Source organism: Prionailurus bengalensis, chromosome D1, assembly GCF_016509475.1.
Source record: "Prionailurus bengalensis isolate Pbe53 chromosome D1, Fcat_Pben_1.1_paternal_pri, whole genome shotgun sequence".
Classification (NCBI taxonomy): Eukaryota; Metazoa; Chordata; class Mammalia; order Carnivora; family Felidae; genus Prionailurus; species Prionailurus bengalensis.
In genome coordinates this window covers 66,763,641-66,790,064 of record NC_057346.1, presented here as the reverse complement: position 1 = coordinate 66,790,064, position 26,424 = coordinate 66,763,641, and the positions used below count along the sequence as shown (strand labels likewise).

General features: G+C 37.9%; 1 protein-coding gene across 3 annotated transcripts in view; it reads right to left on the bottom strand.

Moving 5' to 3' along the window:
• The window catches only part of SWAP70 (switching B cell complex subunit SWAP70), a 79,648-nt gene that overhangs the window by 39,143 nt on the left and 14,081 nt on the right, over positions 1 to 26,424 (bottom strand). For all 3 annotated transcript variants that reach the window (XM_043580623.1, XM_043580625.1, XM_043580624.1), the window contains exon 2: positions 13,830 to 13,970. In XM_043580623.1, the coding sequence (XP_043436558.1) occupies positions 13,830 to 13,970 (141 nt within the window). The remainder of the gene's footprint in view (positions 1 to 13,829; positions 13,971 to 26,424) is intronic.

Sequence of the window (26,424 nt, the reverse complement as noted above, 5' to 3'; positions counted from 1 at the left end):
CTCACGGACTGCGAGATCATGACCTGAGCCGAAGTCGGCCGCTTAACCGACTGAGCCACCCAGGCGCCCCGACATTTTCTAATTTCATTTGCTTGTGTACCACACTTTCAAAGGCCCAATTAAGAACGTTATAGTTAGCCTGACACTAAAGCAATATCTATCTGCCCATATCACTCACTTGGCACATAAAATACTAGCTTGTTGAATAGTTATTTTTTCACATGTACACACTATCTTCTAAATAAAACTACCAACCCTGGTACAGAAGAGTGGAGAGTGTCAATTACTCAGTATGAGCCACATACTGCTATCTCATCTTTACCCATATAGTCAAAGAAGATATTTTTTTTTTGGAAAAAACTTAAACTGAAATTCTAAAAAGACAGCCTGCCCTTCAGTCATTCAATCATGCAATCAACATTCCCTCAGGATCTACTATAAGCCAAGTACTATGTTACAAATTAAGGATATAAAGATGAAGAAGAACTTGGTCTCTGCTCACAAAATATTCACAGTTTATTAGGGAAAACAGATATGCAAATAGACAAATTCTAATATAACACCATGTGTAATTCAATAGTTTTTCACTCATTCAAAAGATAAAATTTAGATAGTAATTATGGTCTGCCAGAGACAATGCAAAGATACTTAATGTAGTAGTAGCCCATGTCTCCAAGGAATGCCAAGACAATTATAATACAGTGTGGTAAGTACTATAATAGAAATAAGCAGAGGGTTCTGTGAGAACACTGAGGAACTAACCCATCTTAAGAATCTAGGGGAAGATTTGCAGAAAAAGTAACATGACAACAGAGTGCAATTCAAAGGATCATTAAAAGTCAGTTTATAGTCACTATGGAAAACCATATGCAGGATCCTCAAAAATTAAAAATAGGACTGCCATACAATCCAGCAATTCCACTTCTGGAAATATAATAATATATATATTATAATATACATAATAATAATCCAACGGTAACAAAAACACTAACTCAGGTAAATATCTGTACTCCCATGTTCACAGCAACATTATTCTCAATAGCCCAGACATGGAAACAACCTAAGTATCCATTGATAGATGAATGATAAAGAAATTGTAATACACACACACACACACACACACACACACACATATATATGTATATATATCTATATATAATGGAATATTATTTAGCCATAAAAAATAAGGAAATCCTACAATTTGCAACAACACGGATGGAACTTGAAGGCACTACACTAAGTGAAATAAGTCAGAAAAAGACAAATATTGTATGATCTCACTTGTATGTGGAATCTAAAAAAAAAAAAAAAAACAACTCATAGAAAAAGAGATCAGACTTGTGGTTACCAGAAGCAGGTGGTGGGGGGAGGGAGAACTGGAATAAGGTGGTCTAAAGATACAAACTTCCAGTTATTAAATAAACAAGTACAAGGGAGGTAATATACAACATAATGACCATAGCTAACACTGCTGTATGACATAGAAAAGTTGTTAAGGATATAATACATCCTAAGAGTTCTCACCATAAGGAGAAAATGTTTCCCCTTTATTTTTTTCTTCCTTCTTTTCTTTTTATTGTATGTGTATGAAATGATGGATGTTAGCTGAACCTATTATGGTAATTATTTCACAATATATGTAAATCAAACCATCCTGTGAGGCTTAAAGTTATTCTGTGATGCAAGTTAATGATTTCTCAATAAAACTGGGGGAAAACAAAATGTAAACAGTTCAAGAATGGGGTAAGGAGAGTTCTAGGTAGAACAATGTGAGAAAGCCCAGAGGTGGAGACAACCATGGTCAGTTCAGAAGTATTGTAGAAGTTTAATGTGAATGGAGCACTTGGTGCTAAAGAGTGGTATGATTCAAGGCTATTTTGTAAGTGCAAATAACAGAAAACACCCTGGGTTCCTTTAAACTTAAAAAGAATTCATCGAAAAAACAATGGGTAACCTCAAAGATCCAACACAAGGGATGGAAAATCTAGGCTCTGAAACTAAGTCATTACCAATGTAGGCTAGTCAGTCCAAATCACAGCTGAAACTATGCATGGTAAGAGTATAGTACAGACACCACTGCCAATGTAACAAGAGGCCATCACTGCTGCCACTGACCCAGTCTTTGATCCTCTGTGTCACTCATGAGTGTCTGAACTTTTCAATATCTGAGATGTGAGACAGGTCCTTCCCCCACCAAGGCACTGTGCAATTTCCTAAACATAAGAGTTCAGATACTGGGCAGACAAAAAATGATAAGTGACCCCTGCATGGAGCACAGCTAAAGATGAGGCGAGAGAGAGAAGTGAAGGCCAGATCATAAAGAGCCTTATAATCCATATTAAGGAGTTAGGATTTATCTGTACTGAAAGAGTGGATAGGAGCACCATATACAGCCTGCATTTTAAAAGCCATATTCTGGGACAATAAGTAAGATGTACTAAAGAAGGCAGAGTGGCTGGCAGGACAATATGTGCAAAGCATCTCTGTTTGGAGAGACAGGAACAAAGCGTTATGTGTACTATAAGGAAGAAGTCACTAGCTGACTACACGGAGAAATTTCTCTTGATCCCTGACTAGGACGTGTGGTTGGCACACCAGTTCCCCAGGAGTAGGACGATATCCTTTGTGCTCTGCCTGCAGTACCCTGTCTCAGTCTGACACCATTTCTCACACCACAATCATACACAATTGATCCCTTGAAGGGAAAGCAGTTGCTGCTGCAGCATCTTTTTTTCCTTTTTCTTTTTTAACATCATTTATGAGGACTTAGCATATGCTTGGCATTTTATATGCAGTTGCTTACTTAAACTTGGTATTAGCCTTGTAAGGCTAAATATTGCCCCTATTTTACAGATCAGGAAATAGAGGTGCAGAAATATTGAGTACTTTTACCAAGTTTACATGGCTTATAAATATTAGGAAACAGAAGTTCAGAAAAACTGAATACCAAGTTCATGTAGCTGGTAAATATCAAAACTAGCATTTAAATCAAGGTTCAAATGCTATCTCTTTCCACTATGCTAAACTGCTTATAGAACTCAACAGATGGAGGACATCTATATAATGTAAGACACCTCTATAGGACTAGTTTCACAGGCCACCACCATCAACTCTATCCACCTGCACCCCTAAAAAACACTAAGGGGAAATGACATGTACACAAAAGCATATAGGCTTACCTGAGGAACAAGAAGTGATTCTATGTGGATTATGTGACGAATTATAGGATTCCTGAGGGGGAGTGCCTAGATTTATGGCTAGAAAAGCAAACATAGACCAAATCACAAACAGCTTCATAGTTTTAAGAAATAGTCCATAAGAAACTCCCAATTGAAAGGTTTTAGAGCAGAGAATGAGTAGGTCATCTACTGCTCAGATTAGTACTTTGCAGAAAAGATGGTATTTGAAGCGGATCTTGAAGTATATTGAAGAGTATAAGGATAAGTAACACAAAAGAGAGGAAAAGAAATGGCATGAGCAAAGGTATGGCAGAAACATCACACCAACCAAGTCTGGGAAACAGATACAGGATGAAGGAGACAAAAGCAAGACAGAAGGAAAGATAAAGTTTTCAATTATGAGCATCTTCAACCTGTCTAGTAACACATTCAGATGGAGGTGTCCAAAGACAAAGAAGTGGAACTGTAGCAAATGAGGAGAGGCAGACTTGTCAGTCAACTGCCTGCTGATGATGACTGAAGCCATGATGGTCAAGTGAGATCACTGACAGAAAACATAAATCAAGAAAAGAGATGGGATCAAAAAACAGAACATCAGGGGATACAGACATTACAAAACTAGAGGAGGAAGAGGAATTATGATGACCGAAAGAACAAAGTGGCAGGAGAACCACAAAGATATGAAAATTGAGTGAGGAAACAGTTAAGGAAGTTTGATCAATAGTGTCATGCTACAGAGATTAAAAAGGAGTTAAGAACAGACCACTGGTTTTCCAATTTAGGGGTTACTAGTTACCTTCAAGAGAGCCAAGAAGTTTGGGTAAAAATCAGATTGCAATGGCATTAGAAACCAAACAAATTTTCCATAAATTTTCCCAGGAAATAAGTAGTGGCTTTTTTTTTTTAAATCAAATTCACATTACTATATTACTATTCAAATATACATTACTTAATTTTAGTAAGTTGTCTGTTGGCTTATTCCTTCTCTAAAATATAATGGCACTATTCTTTAGTTTAATCATGCTCAATGGTAAAAGCATACTAAATGATGGCATTTACATCTTTTTTAAAAAGTACAGGGGCGCCTGGGTGGCGCAGTCGGTTAAGCGTCCGACTTCAGCCAGGTCACGATCTCGCGGTCCGTGAGTTCGAGCCCCGCGTCGGGCTCTGGGCTGATGGCTCGGAGCCTGGAGCCTGTTTCCGATTCTGTGTCTCCCTCTCTCTCTGCCCCTCCCCCGTTCATGCTCTTTCTCTCTCTGTCCCAAAAATAAATAAACGTTGAAAAAAAAATTTTTTTTAAAACAAAACAAAACAAAAAAACAAAAAACAAAAAAAGTACAAAATGAGATCATGTATGAAAAGCTCACAGCTAACATCATACTCAACAGTGAAAAACAGTTTTTCCTCTAAGATCAGAACAAGGCAAGGATGCCCACTCTCACCACTTCTATTCAACACAATACTGGAAGTCTTAGCCAGAGCAATTAGACAAAAAAAGGAAAAAAGAAATATAAAGCATCCAAATTAGAACGGAAAAAGTAAAATTATCTGCCAATAACATGCTCTTTCTTTTATGTAGAAAGCTCTAAAGATTCCACAAAGAAAACCTTTTAGAACTAATAAATTTGGCAAAGTTGCAGAACACTCAGAAATCAGTTGGCAAAGTTGCAGGATACTCAAAAATCAGTTGTGTTTCAATACACTAACAATAAACAATCTAAAAAAGAAAATTTTTAAATCCCATTTAGTAGAGCATCAAAAAGAATTAAATACTTAGGAATAAACTTAACCAAGAAGGCAAAAGACTTGTACATTGCAAACTACAAAATGTTACTGAAAAAAATTAAAAATGATATAAATAAATGGAAAGACCTCCAGTGTTGATGGGCTGGAAGACTTAATATTGTTAAAATGTCCATACTACCCAAAGCAATGTACAGATTCAGTTCAATCCCCATCAAAATCCCTGTGGCATTTTTTTTTTTTTTTTGCAGGAACAGAAAACATCATCCTGAAATTCATATGGAATCTCAAAAGACCATGAATAGCCAAAATAATCTTAAGAAGAACAAAACTGGAGGCTTTATACTTCCTAATTTCAAAACATATTACAAAACTACAGTAATCAAAACAGTATGTATGGTACTTAGCATAAAGAGAGACATATAGACCAACAAAACAGAGAGCCCAGAAATAAACCCTTATATATGTGGTCAAATGATCTTTAACAAGGATGCCAAGACTACACATTGAGGAAAAGATAGTCTCTTCAACAAATGGTGCTAGGAAAACTGAATACCCATACGCAGAAGAAAATGGACCCTTACCTTACACCATATATAAAAATTAATGCAAAAGGGAGTAAAAACCTAAATGTAAGACCTAAAACTATAAAACTAGAAGAAAACTAGGGGAAGAGCTTCATGACATTGGAATACATAATGTTCTCTTAGATAGGACATTAAAAGCCACAGGCAACAAAGCAAAAATAGAGAATCAACTACATCAAACTTAAAAACTTCTGCATACAATGACGACAATCAACAGAGTTGTACGATGGTGAACCAGTCCTTGCTACCCCAGAAGTTACACTCTAAGAGGCATATCAGGTATCAAAAAATAGAGCAACAAAACAACCATCTATATGATGAAAATGTGCTAAATGCTACAATGGGAAAACACATTACAGAGCAGCAGGTTAGCTCTGGGAAGGGCAGGGTGCAACCTGGAGAACCCTCCCTGAGGAAGTGACGATCAAGCTGAGACCTAAAAGATGAACAGGAGTTAGATGCATGTTTTGGGTAGAGGAGGCCTTACAGAAGAGGAGGCAACATGTCTGAAGGCTCTGTGGCAGGAACAGTCTTGGTAATATGAGGAACAGAGAGAAGGCCAACACAACTGCAGAGAAGAGGACAATAAGGGGAGAGGAAGAAAAGGAGGGCAGAGAGGTTGGCAGAGGCCAAATCAAACATGGCCCGTACACCATGATAAGGATGTTGCACTTTACCTAAAAACAACAGCAAACTATTGACGGGTATAGGTTCAATATCAAGTGCTTGCTAAATTAAATTTATAGATCTATAAATTGAGAACATCACAAGGTCTGTTCTACCTACAAAAGATCTAGGAATCTATGATTCCATACTCTACCCCATCTAAGATTGCAAACTGTGCTCCAAAATCCCAGTTTATATCATACATAATAAATTGTCTCACATCTTTTGGAAAACTAATAATGGCTGCCAATGGTTTCAGGGTGTCCAAATGGAAGATAATATCTTAGAAAGAAATATGTAGAGTTGTTCTTATTTTCAACATATATATTTCTTTTCACTAAAATCCATACGAGATAGCAATACTATTTATAGATCTCAATTCTGACTCAAAGTTCTGAAAGTATTTACAAAACTAAAATCACGTGTTCTCTAAACTAGAATTTTCATCCAAACCAGCTAAAGACTAAAGTTCCTATGGCACAGTCAGTTCTCAGAAGACAGGGAAATTGGCCAATTTGATGCTTTAGACATTGGTTGGAGAATATGTTTTCTCAGAAAGCATTCATACTCTTCAATCAATAATTCTACTTCAAATAATCTACCCCAAAAAGGGAATCAGAGTCAGAAAAAGATTTACGTAGGATAGTCACTATTATTTATAAAAGTGGAAAAAAATAAAATTAAATATAAGCCCACCAAAAAGGGAATCGTTATAAAGTCATGGTACAAAACGATTATACAGTCACTTAGTAGCTGGGTAACCTTAGACAAGCATTTTAACCCAAAGCCCAGTCTCTTCTTTAAAATGGTATTAATGATGGTACTTAACCCATGGAGTTAATATAAAGAATTAATTAGAACATTTGTTTAAAATATTTAGCATAGTTTCTGATACATAGTAAACTCTAAATAAATGTTACCACTTTATCTTTATATTCAGGTTTTAAAAAAATTTAATGGCATGGAAAAGGCAATATTTATGTCTTCAATATGATCTAAATTTGAAAAACAATATATACAAAGACAGCTAAAAAAAACAGACTTAAAGCAAACAGATCAAAATGATAATAGTGACTGCCTTTAGATGGTAAGGTTATGGGTGATATATGTTTTCTTAATAAATTCCTCTTTTTTCTTAATTTCTAACAATAACCTGTGTTTCCTTTACAATTAAAGAAACTCCTTTTATTATAATATTTCACGTTAATCATCAGGAAGATTCAAATCAAAACACAGTAAGATACCATACTTCATACTTACTAGGATGGCTAAAATCAAAATGATAGAAAATAACAAGCACTGTGAGGATATGAAGAAATTGGAACCCTCATATATTGCTGGTAGAAAAGTAAAATGTGCGTCTGCTTTGGAAAACAGTTTTACAGATCCCCAAAACGATAAACATAGAGTTGCTGGAGGGCCTGGCTGACTCAGTTGGTGGAGCATGCAACTCTTGATCTCAGGGTTATGAGTTCAAGCCCCACAAGGGGCATTAAGCTTACTTAAAATAAATAAATAAAATAAACATAGAGTAGCCATATGACCCAAGAATTCCATTCCTAGGTAGTATACTCTTGGGTTAAATACCATCATCATCCATTTTAAAGAGAATTGAAAATGTATATCCACACAAAAACCTGAACGTGAACACTCCCAGCAAATTTACGGTAACCAAAAAGTGAAAACAACACAAAGATCCATAACCGAATAAACGTGCAAACAAAAGGTAGTATAATTATAATGAAATATTCAGCCATCAAAAGGAATGAAGTGCCATCACATGCTACAATGTAGATGAATTTGAAGACATTATGCTAAATGAAAGAAGGCAGACACTAAAGGCCTCATGTTATAGGAGTCCAGAATAGGCAAATCCATAGAGACAGAAAGTAGATTAGTGGTTTCCTAGGAGTGTGGGGAAGGAGAGAGTGAGTGCTAGTGGGTACAGTTTTCTTGAAGGAAGGTGGGGGAAATATTGTAAAATTGGCTGTGATGATGGCTGCACAAAAAATGTGACTATACCAAGAACCACTGAATTGCACACTTTAAATACTTAAATTGCATGGCATGCGAATACTCAATAAGACTGGTTATTTGAAAAAAAAAATTATTTAAATTATATCACTCTTAGACTTGTATTGCTGGCCACAGTACTCAAGGGCATAAAGTCATCCATAGTTTTTATCATTTAACCTCTTTATTCACTCAGAAGTTTTTAGTGCTGTATAACTTCACTAATATGATGAAAATGTAGAGTCCAACTTGGCCATTGTGCCAAAATAATACTATATAACTTTCAAGCAACAATGAAAGAAGAAATAACATGGCTAAAGGACAGTAAGAAGAATTGCTCAAAAACATAGTCTTGGGTTTTTAAGAGCAATACAACTTCCTATTAAATGATAGTTGTTAGGCACACATTTGAAGACATTTTGATTGCTGAAGGTATATTCATTCAAGTAACAGAAAACTGAAACTTCATTTTATGGAAGAACTGTAACTGACATGAACAGCAAGCATCTGATGTCAGCCTAGGAAAACAATGCAGAGGCTACTAACCTCTAGAGAAGGGACATTGTATTGAACTGAAAGGTTTCTTTTTTTCTTTTATATGTACGTATGTTTCCCAAAAGCCAAAGGCCAAAAAAGAAAAGGATTATGATAGAAAAGCAGCAGATTCCCCAATAAGGACTTGGTATCTTCCCAAAGGATTACTGGTTTAAATCATAGTAGCGCAGATCAACCTTTAATATGCGGAATCAGGGAAAAGAATTGACAATGATTGAACCCAAAAGCCTAACAGGCTATTAAATCTCATGCAAGAATTAGGTTGCCACATAAATATGCTAAAGCAGACTAGCTTTTGATGTAGTCTATTGGGGATCAGTAGTAAAAAGGTAACAATATACTGCTTTCTTCAATTATTCACTGTCAGATAATCCAGGTATAATGTCTCTTTGCAAAAAGAAAGAGGAGAAAGTTCACAAAAACACTCTTCCTAGATGTTTATAGAATTCCATTCTTTACTAAAGGAGGAATTTAACAAACAAGCAAAAAAATTAAAAAGCCAACACTCAGGGAAGGCAAAATATCTGATACAAGAACATAAGCATATTAATCATTTGATGTCTCAGAAAAGCTGAAAATCAATTCTATCAATGTGAAGAACAGGAATGATAATCTCTGAAGAAGGAAATACAGAAATCAAATGGAAAAATTACTTTTTAGAAAGTGAATTTCAACATAATTTATCTCTTGGTCCCAACCCCTTCAGAATAATTCTAGGCAAAGGCAGAAAACCTCTAAAACAACCTGGGGGAAAACTGAGAAGAATGAACACTAAAGAACACCAGATACTAGTCAATCACAAGAAAAGAATCATCTTAAAAACACTTAAGGGGGCACCTGGCTGCCTCAGTCGGTAGAACATGCAACTCTTGATCTCAGAGTTGTGACTTCAAGTCCCATGTTGGGTGTAGAGGTTACTTAAAAAATAAAATAAAATTGGGGTGCCTGGGTGGCTCAGTTAAGAGAAATTAAATGGCTCAGGTCTAAAATCTATCTAACCCCTGGGGCTCCTGGGTGGCTCAGTCAGTTAAGCATCTGACTCTTGATCTCTGTCAGGTCATGATCTCACAGTTCATGTGTTCAAGCCCCCCACTGGGATCTGCGAGAATGATGCGGAGCCTGCTGGGGATTCTGTCTCTCCATCTCTCTGTTCCTCCCCCACTTTTGCTAAGACTCTCTTTCTCTCAAAATAAATAAATAAACTTTAAAAAAAATCTATCTAACCCTTATCAGTTAGGCAACATTATGCTCTGTTTCCTCTTGAGCTAATTGGAAATAAGTCCAATTATGCATTGCAGGATTAACATGAGGATCAAATGAGATAGTATACATGTGTGTGTCATACACATATGTATATGACACAGACATATATATCACATCTTGCAAATGTTTGATCATTACTTTATATCTTCTTTGCATAACTGATGACCATCTCTACATTTTATGTTAACATTCTCCAGTTACTATTGGCATTTTTTCAACAAACTTTCAAAACAAGGCAATAATCTTTGCTCAATTTAAACCCACACCATGGAAACCCTGGCTGCTTTACTTGGACTGAAGGTCTGCCAAAATTCCACTCCAGGTGGCTAAGCAATAATAAACAAGAACTTACTGTTTCATCACATCCTCACTCATTTTGTGAATAAGTTTTTCTCCAAATTTAGTGGCTAATTTTGAACTTTTAAAATACTGCTATATTTTCTCCCCCAGTTAAAAAACTTTAAAAAACCTAAATATGGGTGCCTGGGTGGCTCAGTTGGTTAAGCATCTGACTCTTAATTTCAGCTCAGGTCATGATCTCATGGTCCTGAGATCAAGATTAGGATTCTCACTCTCCCTCCCCACCTGCCCCTCCCCTGCTCCTGCTAGCTCAAAAATAAGTCAATAAAATACCTAAATACCAAAACAAAAAACATTTTAAAACTTAAAATTCAAGATATTTAAAGAAAGTTACACCAACGAGAAAAAAATGCAGTATTAAGAGTACAGCACTTCAAGATATGAAACCATGTTTCTCTATCCATTCGCCCACCCCACACAAATTCTAGCACTGAAAAGGCAATTTTCAGATTTCTGAGAATGTCCCAATGTTCTATTTATTTTTATTTTATTTTTTCATTTTAGAGAGCACGCACAAGCAGAGATCATGACCTGAGCCGAAATCAAGAGTTGAACACTCAACTGACTTAGCCACCCAGGCGCCCCTGTTCTATATTTTAATAAAGGACATAATTTTTAAGATTAAACACATGCACACAGCAGGTCATCAAACATTTGCAGAATTTAAGACATATTTACTGGGGCACCTGGGTGGCTCAGTCAGCTGAGCATCCAACTTGATTGAGTTCAGGTCATGATCTCCATCTTGCAGTTGGTGAATTTGAGCCCCACATCGGGCTTGCTGCTGTCAGCCTGTCAGCACAAAGCCTGCTTCTGATTCTCTGTCCTCCTCTCTCCCCCTCTCCTGCTTGCACTCTCTCAAAAATAAATAAACACTTTTTAAAAATACATATTTACTTATAATTCAACTACAGACCATAAATGAGCCACCTGATCAATGAATAGAACAGCAAGCAGCCAGGAAAAAACTCCAGAAAATAGTACAGCATCATACTATGAAGTTTTAATCAGTTTCTGTACAATTTGATTAAAGGATTTTTTATTGAGATATAATTCACATACCATAAAATTTGTACTTTAAGGTATGCAATTTGGTAGTTTTTAATATATTCACAAAGGTTTGCAACCATCATCACTACCTAACTCTGGAACATTTTCATCATCCCAAAAAGAAACCCCAAGCCCATTAATAGTTACTCTCCATTCCCACCTCCCAACAGCCTCTGTCAACCACTAATCTACATTGTATCTCCATGTGTTTGCCTGTTTTGGACACATGATATAAATGGAATCACATAATTTGTAGCTTTTGTGAGCTTGATTAAATCTTATATTTCATTATGCTGTGGTTTCTCTCTTTTTTTTCCTAATTACTAGGCATGATCAAAGCAATGTTACCATCTTTTCAGGAGAAATACTTTAAAAACGTAACACAGATACACATAAAACAAACACACAAAGAGCAGAAAGTTGTATTGTGAGGCTGATATGGAATAACAGATACAGGTACAATGAACACTACATAAATGAACACACTGTAATCTTGACAACCTTTGCTATAAAATTTCTGAAAAACACGTAATTTTAAAAAGAATCCTCACCAACATTTTAGCATTTTCCAAACTACTAATTTAACTTATTACCATAAATTTTAATTACTGCACTTTACTATTATGAAAAAACACTAAACTATAAAAAATGTATACAGCAATAACAATCCAAAGAAGTCATAGAAACAAATATGCAAATAGTTGTGATATTTAGGTGATGGGAAAATACAGTTTTTAAATGTTTTTAAGTTTGTTGTTTAAGTAATCTCTATACCCAATGTGGGGCTCTAACCCCTGACCCCAAGATCAAGAGTCACATATTCCTCTCAGTCAGCCAGGCACCCCTAAACATACTTTATTTTTAGTTTAAACGTATTATCATTGTCACTTTTTGAAAGGCATTTTTAAGGGCACCTGGGTGGCTCAGTCAGCTAAGCATTCGACTTTGGGTCAGGTCATGATTTAACAGTTCATGAGATCGAGCCCCATGTCAGGCTCTGTGCTAACAGCTCAGAGCCTGGAGTCTGCTTCAGATTCTGTGTCTCTCTCTGCCCCTCCTCCACTCATGCTGTCTCTCACTCTCACTCTCTCTCTGTCTCCAAAATAAATAAACATTTAAAAAAAGGCATTTTTAAAATACATCCAAAACTTTTCAGGCTCGATGTTATAAATAGGCAAAAGCAGGAATTTCTCAACTGTTCATGTGAATATATGACTACTTCCATATCTAAACTAAATATATACAATATGGAAAGATGACACTAATATACTGTTCAATTATAAAAAATAATTTGAAGAACTATATGTATAGCATCTTAGCCATATGGAAACAAAACACTATCGCTTATATAGGTGTGTGTTTGCATGTATATATTTAAAAGATATTCACCAAACTGTTAACAGTGGTTACTCCTGGAGAATGAGTCTAAAAAGAGTAAAGGGACATTCACTTTTTATTTCACATATTTTTGTATTAACTGCCTATTTAATAATAAGAACATGCTACCTTTCATAATTTTTTAATCACTAATATTTTTAATTACTTGAAGGTGCCAACAGTTTAGAGTATTTTCTTCTAAAAAGAAATCAAAGTACATTAATTCAACACCTTATGCCAATTTTCTTTTTTGAAAGAGAGAGAGTAAAGAGGGGCAGAGGGAGAGGGAGAGAGTGAGAATCTTAAGCAGGCTCCATGCCCACTCAGCACAAGTCCGACATCTCGATCTCACAATCAGGTCTCGATCTCACAATTGGGTCTAAATCTCACGACCGTGGCATCATAACCTGAGCCAATATCAAGAGTCAGACATTTAATTGACTGAGCCACCCAGGCACCCCTTTTTGTGTCAGTTTTTAATTACCCAAACCAAGGGAAAAATTGAACATGGCAGCAAATGCCAAAAGGTTATATTTGGCTTCCAAATATATAATAGGTTTTTGTAGACCTTCACTCATAATATACCCCACAAGAAGCATCTGAGTGGTACCCTGAAAAGTCTATGATGAAAACTTGGCTGTACAATAGCTATTTAGTAAAGATAATTAACATTACCTTCAGTATTCACAGTTTACCCTAACATACCCATTCTTTAACAATCATTGCCAATACATGTGGAACCAGAAGTTAACAGCACTCTGAGAGAAGACAGTTACACAGACTAATAGAAAATACAGGTAGCTCTTAATTTCAAAACAATGAACCAAGCTGGAAAACATCAAACCAAGTTTTAGAAGAGAGGGGAAGAAGAAGAAATAGGAAGCAATGTCTCACATTCTTTCTTTCCTTTCTGATTTATCTCATGATGGCTCAAACCTGAACTCCTCAGTGAACTCACCAAAAAGGGGCTCTAGGACCCACTTGAAATGTGCAAATCAAACAGGAAGAATCAAACAGGAAGACATTAGAAGCATACCTTTTCCAAAATGAACTTGTTTAAATACGGCATGTAGCCCTGATTGGAGACGGGCCCCTCATCGTCATCCCTGAAGTGCTCTTCAAGGGCAACAGGGTCATGTGGAACCTTCAGCACCGTGCACAGGTTATGAGAAAGGACCTATGGGGGAAAGAAAGTAGTTTAAAGGCATCCACTACCCAGCACATGGCAGCTTCACTGAACACAATGGCTCAGTGTGTGTTGGTCCTGCCCTAGGGAGAGAAAAATGGAGAATAAGCCAGCAAGTATCGGGTGAGTACTTCTTGGCTGCCAGCTCCTCACTTGGCTGTTACCTCATTCCCTCCCCAGTGTTGGTTCACTTCAAACAAGTCTCTGTTACATACCGACAATGAGCTGGCTCCAAGCAAGATCTGTGACTATACATGGGAATAAAAGGCACGGCATAGGGAATACAGTCAATGATATTGTAATAGCACTGTATGGTGACAGATGGTGGCTACACTTGTGGTGAGCATAGCTTAACATACAAAGAAGCTGAATCACTATTTTGTACACCTGAAACTAATGTACATCGTGTTTCAACTCTAGTCAAATTAAAACAAAAAGTTTTATCTGTGACTATAATATTCCTTATAGTTTTTTATTAATTGGCCCACATTAGAAAGAAAAAGGAGGTTAAGAGCAAGAGGATGTTTTCAAAATGAAACTTCTCCCCAAGTAGAGCAGTGTCAGAACCGTAAGAGAAAGAACGTGGTGCTGGGCAGCTGCAGCACAGGGTTCTGGACAAAGTGACTGACCTGAGCCACTCACATTTCTCTGGGCTTCAGTGTTCTCACTTGTTCAACACAAAGAGCCAAGTTAATACACAAATGTACCAAATATTAATTAGCAATCTCTAAGTGTCCAAATGTCTCTAAAATTCTATGATACTAGGCTGTTTTCAGCATAAATATAAAAGAACATGAATATAAAAAGCGAAAAGAAATCAAGGGCCTGGTTTAGAAAGAGGAGAAAAATCAATTGCAAAATATCTCAGAAGTCACCAAAATGGTTGAAATCTTTTGCAGAAAATTTGCATTCCATATATAAAGCATTACTGGTCTTGGCATAACCTAAGTGCATACTTTAACAATCAGGTAGTTAGTTGAATTAGCAGTTTGGGCTATCTCAGTACTAACCTCATTTCATATTAAATGAAAATTTCAAAATAAAACTTAAATCCCTCCCATTTCATTTGTGCACTTTAAACAAATCAAAATACATAGCTAAGGCTATATATACTTCCTTCGACAGAGAATCTTATCAGATGTTAAATCAGATGTTAAAATATTCCATATTTTCTCAGCTCTACGCATTTAATCACTTGAAGAACCACATTCATCTCATTGAAGACTTTCAATGCCATTAAGCAAGTCACTTTTTTCTACATACACATATTTCAGTTAGGATTTTTTTAAGATGAAAAAAATTTAACCTATAAAAAGAATATTTGCATATCTTCTCTCTATATTTGTTTTGTTTCTCAAAGCTTCATTTATGTGGAGATCCTTTTCTACATGCTCTGCTGGTTTTAAGGAAGTAAGTAAAGTAAAGGAAGTAAATTCACAAATGGTTATAAATGAAGTAATGAAGACTTTTATCAGCCCCTACAAAGCAGGCTGTGTTTCTCAAGCAAAACCTCTATTTGCCAATAGTAGAGCACATGAAAAGAACACGGTAGAGCTTTTGCTGAAGAATCTTGCACCACAGTCAGCAAAGACCCAAATAGATATTTCCTTTCACTATTTACCTAGTAAAACCTAGGGAGTAATTATCTCCTCCCAAAGAGGTTCTTTGAGGATCAACTTCAAGAATATAAAGTGTTTATACATTTTTTTCTTTTTTTTTTAATTTTTTTAACGTTTATATATTTTTGAGACAGAGAGAGACAGAGCATGAACGGGGGAGGGTCAGGGAGAGGGAGACACAGAATCTGAAACAGGCTCCAGGCTCTGAGCCATCAGCACAGAGCCTGACGCGGGGCTTGAACTCACGAACCGCGAGATCATGACCTGAGCCGAAGTCGGATGCTTAACCGACTGAGCCACCCAGGCGCCCCTATACATTTTTTTAAAAACACTTTTCTTTATTTTTGAGCGACAGAGTGGGAGCAGGGGAAGGACAGGGAGAGAGAAAGACACACACACACAGATCCGAAGCAGGCTCCAGGCTCTAAGCGGTCAGCACACAGCCTGACGCAGGGCTCGAACCCACGAAGAGTGAGATCATGCATGACCTGAGCCAAAGTTGAGGCTTAACCGACTAAGCCACCCAGGTGCCAAGAATATAAAGTGTTTAAAAACTGTAATGTACTATAGAAGTAAGAGTTTAGAGAAATAAGCAATTTTCTCAGATAAGGCTCAAAGGTCATTCAAATTTGAAATCATGTAGGACTTTAATCAAAGTAAAAATTCCCAACCACTGGTTAAATTCTGGTGTGTTCATAAAACAATAACAATAAGGAAGCTCCCTGTGGATACAAAAAGATATCCAAAATAAAGGAAAAAAGCAATATGCTTAAGACTATGTATAGTGTGCCATCTTTTATGTAAAAGAAAGAAAAAATGAGAAACTCTAAGAGGATATGTAAGAAACTAATAACAGTAGGGGGAAGACTAGCTTGATGGTAGACCAGGGGTAGAAGACTTTTCACTGTACCTCTCTTTTTCTTAAGTTTGAAAAAAATTTTACCTATTCAAAAGTGTTCTAACTATTTAAAAATTACACAGGTATTTTTAAAAAGTGGCTGACCTAGGGGGCGCCTGGGTGGCTCAGTCGGATAAGCAGCCGACTTCAGCTCAGGTCACGATCTCACTGTCCGTGAGTTCGAGCCCCGTGTCGGGCTCTGGGCTGACGGCTCAGAGCCTGGAGCCTGTTTCAGATTCTGTGTCTCCCTCTCTCTGATCCTCCCCTGTTCATGCTCTGTCTCTCTCTGTCTCAAAAATAAAACGTTAAAAAAATAAAAAAATAATAAAAAAGTGGCTGACCTAAGGTCATACAACTAAATCTATCCTTGAAGTCTTTATTTTTTTCTTCTACATTAACCTATTCTCTAGAGGTTAGGTATAAAAGGAAGACATATTCCACAGCAATGTACCATGATTAACAGATGAGTGAGTGAAAAGTAAGGGCAATAAATGAGTTCAGAAAGGAAAAACAATGTGTGCTAAGGTGACTTCACAGAGGACATGAAATGTAACCTAGGCCTTAAAACAAGGAGAGCTTTTTGGATAGGAAAGGGCAATTGGAGGCTTTCAGATAGGGAAATAACATGAGAAAAGTAGATGATTAATGTAAACGCTTCAGGGTACAAAAAGAAGACACCAATCTCTCCCACACCTCCCTTGCTCTACCTTTGGGTTTCACAGATCTTCCAATTAAAGTGCTGGCAGGGTCTTTGGATGCCATATTGTCATCTTTTTCATCTGACAGATGATGAGTACTGGCTCAAAGAGATAAAAATGTATTAATTTTTTTTTAAATAGGGTTATTTAGCAGAACTGAGACTAGAACTCAGGTTTTGTAATACCTGGTCCAACACTCTCTAGTAATAAGGAACATCATGGTTTTAGTTCTCTAAAATCAACAATGTTCTTTGTATGTGTAGGTGCTTGGTTCAAATCAGTGATCCCACTAAAGATTTAGATTTGAACTCTAGACTTCAGCCTTGGACAATTAAACAGCACTTTTGTGAAACAGAGGGATAGCGGAATTCAATGACAATTTTCTTAACCACCTTTATCTTTATTTAAACAAATAGTGAGACAGACAGGACTCAATAGTAACAAGGACCCCGGAGGAGACCTGAGCACCAGCCCTGCTCGTGCAGTGTGTTCCTGTTCAGTGGTTTGCCACTTGCTGTTTTATAACGGTTTAATGTTTTGCTGTTTATTCACTCAGTCAGTATCCTTACTGCAGAATAAGGTGTTAATCTTGCTTCTAACAAAAAAAATTTTTAAGTCCAATCCTTAACTGTCAACCCAAACTCTTTATGAATTTAGCAAAAAGAGCTATAATTTGATCAGAAATTCAGCTTTTTTCAATATGGCCTAGAATAGGGAAGTCTTCAAACAAAATAACAAACTGGATAATAGTTCAATGAAAAGGTTTTGTTACTAAAAGAGAAACAAACCATTGTGTGCTATCTTTAAACTTAAAAAAAAAATTTTTATGAGCAATTTTTTATTTTTTTATTTTTTATTTTTTTTAATTTTTTTTTTCAACGTTTATTTATTTTGGGACAGAGAGAGACAGAGCATGAACGGGGGAGGGGCAGAGAGAGAGGGAGACACAGAATCGGAAACAGGCTCCAGGCTCTGAGCCATCAGCCCAGAGCCCGACGCGGGGCTCGAACTCTTGGACCGTGAGATCGTGACCTGGCTGAAGTCGGACGCTTAACCGACTGCGCCACCCAGGCGCCCCATATGAGCAATTTTTTAAAAGCCTAGACAGTATCTCAAGTTTTTTTTAAACAAAAAATAAAATGTAGAAAGAAACCAGAATCTTGAAGGCCAGAGTATAAACTACTAACAAGAAGTAAACACTCCATAAGCTTGTCCAGTAGGTTATTATGCTTTTCAGAGTAGACTCACATCATCCATCAGTTGGTTTTAGTCTTGCCCCTGAGAAAGTAGGTATTACTACTATTTTACAGATGAAGAGGCTGAGTCAGAAATTACGAGATGTGCCCAAATCACAGAGTTTTATGTGCAGTGAAACTGGAACTAGAACCCAAGTCTCCTGCTCTGATGCCCTTTTCTCATTTGCCACTTTCCTTCTCTTTCTGGAAAAACAGAGAGCCCTATGACTGTGTAGCTGTGCATGCACGTTGTAGCTAATTTGCAGTGATGGACTGACTGCTGCTCCCCCAGCCCTTCCTAGTCAGCTCTCCAGGACCCAACAAGATGGCTCCACTACTTTGTGGAGCCGAGTTAAATCCACTGGTGAAGAATATATGTCAGAACACTGGGACCATTCTCTCTCAAGGGGCCCCCATCTCCTAGTATCTACCTTTGGGGGAATGAGTTCCAAGAGGGACTAGCCCCCTCTGCAGATGAGGAAGCTGGAAAGCAGATCAGAACAAAAGCAATCAGGAGGAAACAAGGCTGCAAGTTCTCAGTTTGTATAAGGACTGCCCCTGAATCACTCTAATCAGAGTGTTTGCAAGTTTCTCAAAAAAGTTGAATTTATCCAACTTCAAATGCCAGCTCCTCCAAAGGCCATTCTTTTAGCACCCACATGATTGCTAAGCAACTTTGTTCTCATTCCCCTGATTTGAAGAATAAACTATTGTCACTACAATAAAAGATCCACGTCCATGCCAAAAACCCATCTCTCCCATTCTTTCATAGCCATCTACTATTGCCTCTGCAGGGCCTTTGCTGACAAGAGATGACTAATTAACTGCATGAGCCCTGTTCGTTGGTCTGTTCCTGTTCAGTGGTTTGCCATTTACCCTTTTTATGTGCTTTGCTCCAACTATCATGAAAATGAAATCAAGGATGATGAACGACTAAATGGTGTTTTAACACACAAGTGCATAATGTTTACCCTCCTCCCTCCCAAAGATGTAGAGATTATAAAGGTCCTCTGAAATGTGCCCCCCCCCCCCACACACACACACAAGTCACAGTTTCCCTTTACAGGATGTGCGTAATGGACAAACTTCAACACTGAAGAAAAGGGGGGTGGGGATCTCCATTCCAACAAGCTTATCTGAACTAACACAATCATAGAATTATAACTCATAGTAAGCAATCTTTTTTTAAAACATGAAAATTCCTGTCTGATTTATAAAATTTCATGCTAATGGCGAATTACCAGAAAACTCTTCCTAACAATGAACCAGAATGACCAATTTCCTACCGGTATTATGCCCTGCCTTAAGAGCATTGTCTTAATAGAGGTCCTGCCCCTTACCACATAGAGTCATTTTCCCTTTCCTGACAATATCCTTTCATCCTGCTTATCACTGTTTTAAGTCTTGCTTGCTTTCTCTTAAATTATCTTCATTGTATTCAGTCTCAGAAATCTCAAAGTCAATGTTGACTCAGTCCCTAAATGCAATCACCATCCTAGACACTTTTACCAAATTAATTTTAAAGGCTTCCATCACATTATCCTCTCATCTAAAATTCATCAAAAGCCTATAGAAGCAAGACCCAAATAAGTTCTCAGCCCTGTATTTAAGTCACTAGACAAGTCAGGCCCTCTTTATCTTTCTAGCTTTTTTTCCTGCTGCTATGCACCAACTGTACAAATCCCACCAAACAAGTTTACTCACTGTACCCCACCCAAACTCTGTACCACCCCCCCTTCCCTCAAGGCCTTTGCTCCAACCACCCCTATGCCTCCATTTCTACCTAAAATAAGTGCCATCCTTTGCAGAAGCCTCCACCACCCAAAATCAAGATAGGCTTTCCTCACTTTGCATCTCCCAATCACTTTGTAGCTCTTATCTTATACTACCACACATGATTTTGCTCTCCCATAAGATGGTAAATTTCTGAAAGAAAGGCCCATGTCTTACCTATCCTTGCATTCCCAAAGCACCTAACATGCTATTCAAAAGGCAGAAGGCTTTCAATAAATTGAAATAAATTTCAATAAATGCTGAACAAATTCTTTCTAAAAATTCTTTCAACAGTAAAACCATATTATTTTAATAATGACAACAATCTTAGGGAACGTCCTACTCCTATCTCCTTATTTCACAGATAAGAACACTGGGGCCTGAGGCTTAGCCTAAGTCAAACACTGATTAGTAACAAAACAAGGATGAGAACCCCAGTCTATCCGCCTGTCCCACAATAACAGCATGCTAGAACATTCCCTTCTGTCTAGTTACTGGGTCATTCTCCGCAAACTCTAAGAAACCTTTACTGGCCCTCCTCTCCACTGAACTCCTATTCAGCATTTGAATGAATGACTTCTTATGCTAGCAGTATCTCAAATACCTAACTGCAGCTCAGTGATGGAGGGAACCTTTCATAACACTTATATCCACATCCTTCACAGAGACTACTAGTAAGAGCGTAACACTTATGAACAGACTATGGCAGCATATCTAACTCAAAACCACCTGTTATGATGTTGTCCATAGACTATATGCCACTAAACTACCTACAGTAAATGCTACAGGATTGCATTCTAAATGAACCATCTTTAATAAGTTATTTCAGATACTTCATTAACTTATTCCTCTTCAGATATCAAACTGACAATATCAGTAAATTTGACCACATGAAAAGTGTTTTAATTTCCCTTTAAAAAGAGACACCATAGGGGTCCCTGGGTGGCTCAGTTGGTTAAGCAGCCAACTCTTGATATTAGTTCATGTCATGATCTCACCGTTCATGAGATCAAGCCCTGCATCAGGTTCCGCCCTGCTTGGGATTCTCTCTGTCTCTCTCTGCCCTCCTCTGCTCTCTTTCTCTCTCTCTCTCTCTCAAAATAAATAAAAATAAATAAACATTAAAAAAAGAGACACCATAAAGACACCATAAAAAGGCAGATAGCTCCAAAATTCAAATTACTCTTAGAAATTAAGTAAAAGATGAAAGCCTATTTAAAAATGGACATGGAGCGCCTGGGTGGCTCAGTCGGTTAAGCGTCCGACTTCAGCTCAGGTCACGATCTCGCGGCCCGTGAGTTCGAGCCCCACGTCGGGCTCTGGGCTAATGGCTCAGAGCCTGGAGCCTGCTTTCAATTCTGTGTCTCCCTCTCTCTCTGCCCCTCCCCCGTTCATGCTCTGTCTCTCTCTGTCTCAAAAATAAATAAACATTAAAAAAAAATTAAAAATGGACATGTATGGAAAATTCACAAAAAAAACTAATGACTAATAAAAATAGGAAAAGATGCTTATCCTTACTAGTAATCAAAACAATGCAAATTAAAAGAGCTATTACTTATTGCCTGAGTAACAATTCCTGGTATTTAAACAGATACATAAGGGAGTAAGGAGTGCCACCACTCAACACTGGAGAAGGAATAGAGAAGGTTTTCTCCATCACTACTGACATTTTGGACCTAATAATTCTTTATTCGGGGAGCAGGGGGAGGTGTGTCCTATGCATTATGGGATGTTTAGCAGCATCCCTGGCTGACAGCATCCAAACATCTCAAATATCTATGAACAGGAAAGTGGTTAAATAAAACATGATGCATCAAAACAGTGAAATAGTTCACAACTGTTATTAAGAATGGTTGTCTGTATCTATGTGCAGTGATAATGGAAAGATGACCCTGGGGTGCCCAGGGTGGCTCAGTCAGTTAAATGTCAGACTCGATTTTGGCTCAAGCCATGATCTCACATTTGGTGAGATTGAGCCCTGCCCCACATCAAGATTCACGCTGACAGCACGAGTCTGCTTGGGATTCCCTCTCTATGTGCCCCTCCCTCCCTCCCTCCCTCCCTCTCTCTCAATAAATAAACTTGAAAGAAAGAAAGAAAGAAAGAAAGAAAGAAAGAAAGAAAGAAAGAAAGAAAGAAAGAAAAGGATGACCCTAACACTTGTTCAAGAAAAGAGATTACGCGGCGCCTGGGTGGCGCAGTCGGTTAAGCGTCCGACTTCAGCCAGGTCACGATCTCGCGGTCCGTGAGTTCGAGCCCCGCGTCGGGCTCTGGGCTGATGGCTCGGAGCCTGGAGCCTGTTTCCGATTCTGTGTCTCCCTCTCTCTCTGCCCCTCCCCCGTTCATGCTCTGTCTCTCTCTGTCCCAAAAATAAATAAACGTTGAAAAAAAAAAATTAAAAAAAAAAAAAAAAGAAAAGAAAAGAGATTACAAAAGCATATGAAATATAGTCCCATATATATGAAAGGATATATATGTATGTGTATATGCATGTGTGTATGCGTACAAAGCAAGGAAGGGGAGGAAAAAGGAGGGATACAGATGTTAGAAAGACATTCACTGAAAAGTTAATTGCATCTGCCTTTGGTCATGGAATTTTCAGTATTTTACCTTTACCTATATACTTCAATGTGTTGTCTGAATATTCTATGTATTATCTTTATAATCAGAAAAAGTGAAATTTGTAGGTTGTGGAAAATTTTTAAATGAAATATGTCTAGGGGTTCCAGCTAGAGAATACCAATAAAATTACAAAATATGAAGAGAGAGATCATTATAGGACTATAGAGTTGATAAAATTAACTCCGTTCAGTCACCCAAAAGAACTATCCTTTGCTATGTCTCTTGAAGAAGCCACTTAATGGGCAACAAAGTCTCCCAATGTAGGATAGCTTCCTTAGATTTCAGCCTCCCACTGGACTACAGCATAAACAAATGTCTTTAAGAAGATCAATCACTTGGGGTGCCTGGGTGGCTCAGTCGGTTAAGCATCTGACTTCGCCTCAGGTCATGATCTCACAGCTTGTGAGTTCAAGCCCCACACCGGGCTCTGTACTGACAGCTCGGAGCCTGGAGCCTGCTTCAGATTCTGTGTTTCCCCCTCTCTCTGCCCCTCCCCTGCTCATGCTCTGTCTCTCTCCGTCTCAAAAATAAATAAAAACATTTAACAAAATTAAAAAAAAAAAAGAAGATCAATCACTTAAAATGGGACACCTGGGTGGCTCAGTCAATTAAGTATCAGACTCTTCATTTCAGCTCAGGTCATGATCTCACAGTCATGGGATTGAGCCCCGCATTGGGCTCAATTGGGCTCAGTCTACTTGGGATTCTCTCTCTCTCTCTCTCTCTCTCTCTCTCTCTCTCTCTCTCTCTCCCCCCCTCTCTCTGCCCCTCCCCTGCTTGTGCTTGCTCTCTCTCTCAACATAAATAAACTACAGAAGGAAAAAAAAATTTTTTTTGAAGATTTAACTCCAATAAGTGTCTGTCTCTGTCCCACCACTCTGTAAGTTCCATAAAGGGAAGGTCTATATTTTATCCATCTATGCAATATCAAAACCTAATAAAGTACCTGATGAGAGAGTACCTGATGTTCAACAAATGTTTACTAAATGAGCCCCATTTAAGAATTTTCTTTTCTCTCTCTCTCTTTTTTTTGTTTCTGTTTTGTTTTTTTGGTTTAGTTTGCTTCTCCATCTTTACCTAGTTCTGGGTCTCTGAATTTATTTCACTATACTACAACTATATTCCACAAGAGAGAATTTTTGTTTTATTGGAGTCTCTAATTCAGATCACTTTTAGAGTAAAAAACAATGCCTCCATTAGTTATTAACACCACCAGAACTAGCAGGCATAATTCATCTGACTGAGGTCTAGTAAAGCAATCCAGTTCCTCAAAATTTGAGTAGAGATTTTTGAGGAAATGACTCAATAAGAATAAGTGTTAAGAGAGAACTCTATAACAGAAGAGAGAAAAATTAGTACAATAGTTCAATATAGTACAATCTTCTCCAAAAGAAAATCTCAAGCCACAATGTACACCCAAGGTAATGTTAAAGATCACAAATCTGAGGTTTAACTTCGCTGTCCTCTCTTCTAACCACTCTGTCTTTATGGTCTCCATAATATGGCTTCCATCCCTATCAATCTCATGAAATTTCTTTTTCAAAAGGATTCTGTGGCAGACAGAGATGTACTACTCAGATCCCTCAAGAAAGGAACTGTTATCCAGCTACAAGGACTGTGGTTAGCTAAGAGCCTCCAGCTATTAGTATTTTCAGGGTCCCCCTCAGCCAATGGCCTGAGCAAGATGGTGGCATCATTTGCTCCCAGTTTTGTCAAGTCCCTATCTCTGTTTGACAGTTCCTTTTCCCAATCTTGCTTCCTCTTTTTTTTTTCCATTGGTGTTTCTCCCCAATAACCCTTTTGCACTCCCAACTCTGTCTCAGCATCTGCTTCCTGGAGAACCCAACATGGGACAGATACCTTCTGAACAAGTCACTCTCCCAAGTCTCTGGCACTTGGCAATCTGGATCATCCCCCTTCTCTTAGACTTATTTTGGTTCTTCTCCTTCCTCCACAAAGGTCCCTACCTCCCTCACCCCTCATTCTCCCAATGTGGACATTTCCCAAAGCTCAATTTTCAGTCCTGCGTTCTTCTTTCTCCTTATTCCCTTCTTCAAAAGTGCTTTTATTCGGACAACGCTAAGTCACCTCTATTCTAATAATTCTCAGTTCTCCTTCCAGTTTTGCCCTGTCAACTGAACTCTGATCTATATCTCTAATACTAGATCTGCTTCACATCCAAAAAATCCAAAGGAGGACTCATCATCCTTCTCCCCAAAACAGGTTTCCCACCCTGATTCTGACTTCGGCACTACCATTCCTTTAACAACAAAATTATGGAATCTCCTCTTCTTGTACCTCTTTTACTTACAGTTTACCCTACTGCTAAATCTAATTCAGCATCCCCAATGCCAGCTCCTCTCTCCACTGAGTGAGGTGCTCTATCGGCTTAGGGCTAACCAGAGCATGTAACGCTGGGGAAACAGGGGCTCCTTGCCCCCAGCAGCAGGTCCCATTCTCCCTTCTGAGACCCCAACAAAGAGCTGCTGCATAGCAAACACTCAACAGGATATGACTGTGGTAAACACATCAAACTAACATAGTTAAATTAGAAGGCTAACCTTCAAAGATCTCATCTGGTACTTCACATTTTACAAATGAGAAAACAAGCCCAGCAAGAAGTGACTTCCCATTGCCACACAAGTATCAGAGCACAGACAAATTTCCTGACTCCCCAACTAGTGCTCTCTTTGAACTTTTTCCTGCATTTCCAAGGGATTACTTTCCAAATCTTTCATCACAGACATTCTTATGGACCAGTTTGACACATCCCTTAAGGTCAGTGACAAATGTCTCTTCCTCTAGAAGCATTCCTCGCCATATGCAAGGTAGGTTCCCCTCTTCTATGCTTCCAGCACTTTTTTTTTTTAGGTGAAAGTTTAAACAGAGTAGGAAAATTAACACTTGTCATTATACAAAAATTATAGAATTGATCTTAAAAATCACTATCTTGCAGCCACCAATGAAATAATTGATTATATGCCGGTGTCATGAATAGATTCCACAAGCATTAGGGGAAATGTGTACTTTCTTTATCTCACTATATTTGAGTTACCAGTTTACCGGTCTGTATCATTCATAAGACTAAAAGTTCTATAAAGGTAAGGAGCGTATCTGTTTTGATTCCTACCGCCACCATCCCAGTCTGGCATTCATCAACTTACTCATGAACTGTTACAGAGCTCCCCAATTGGTTTCCCCATCTTCAGCCTCTCACCTCTAATTACCACACCCGTATCATCAGAATAACCTCAAAACTCTACCACTTTTATATCTACCCAAAAGGTTTAGTAACTTCTCCGCTTTACAGGATCAGGTCTGAACTACTGGTTCTAATATAGTCAGCCAACAAATGTATGTTAACCATCTATTCTGTCCAAGAACAAAAATATCTAAAATGTAGCCCAACATCCATATGGCAAGGCAGATAATGTTCCATCCTCCCAGAGCTGCTTATGCAATGAAGTAGAATACCTTCAATACTGTCCATCTAACCAGAACAACTTTTATCCTAACTAGTATCACTTCTTCTGGCTAGCACACCATGTTCACATACACCACTCTCCTGATCCAAATCAAACATAGTTGATTACCAAACAA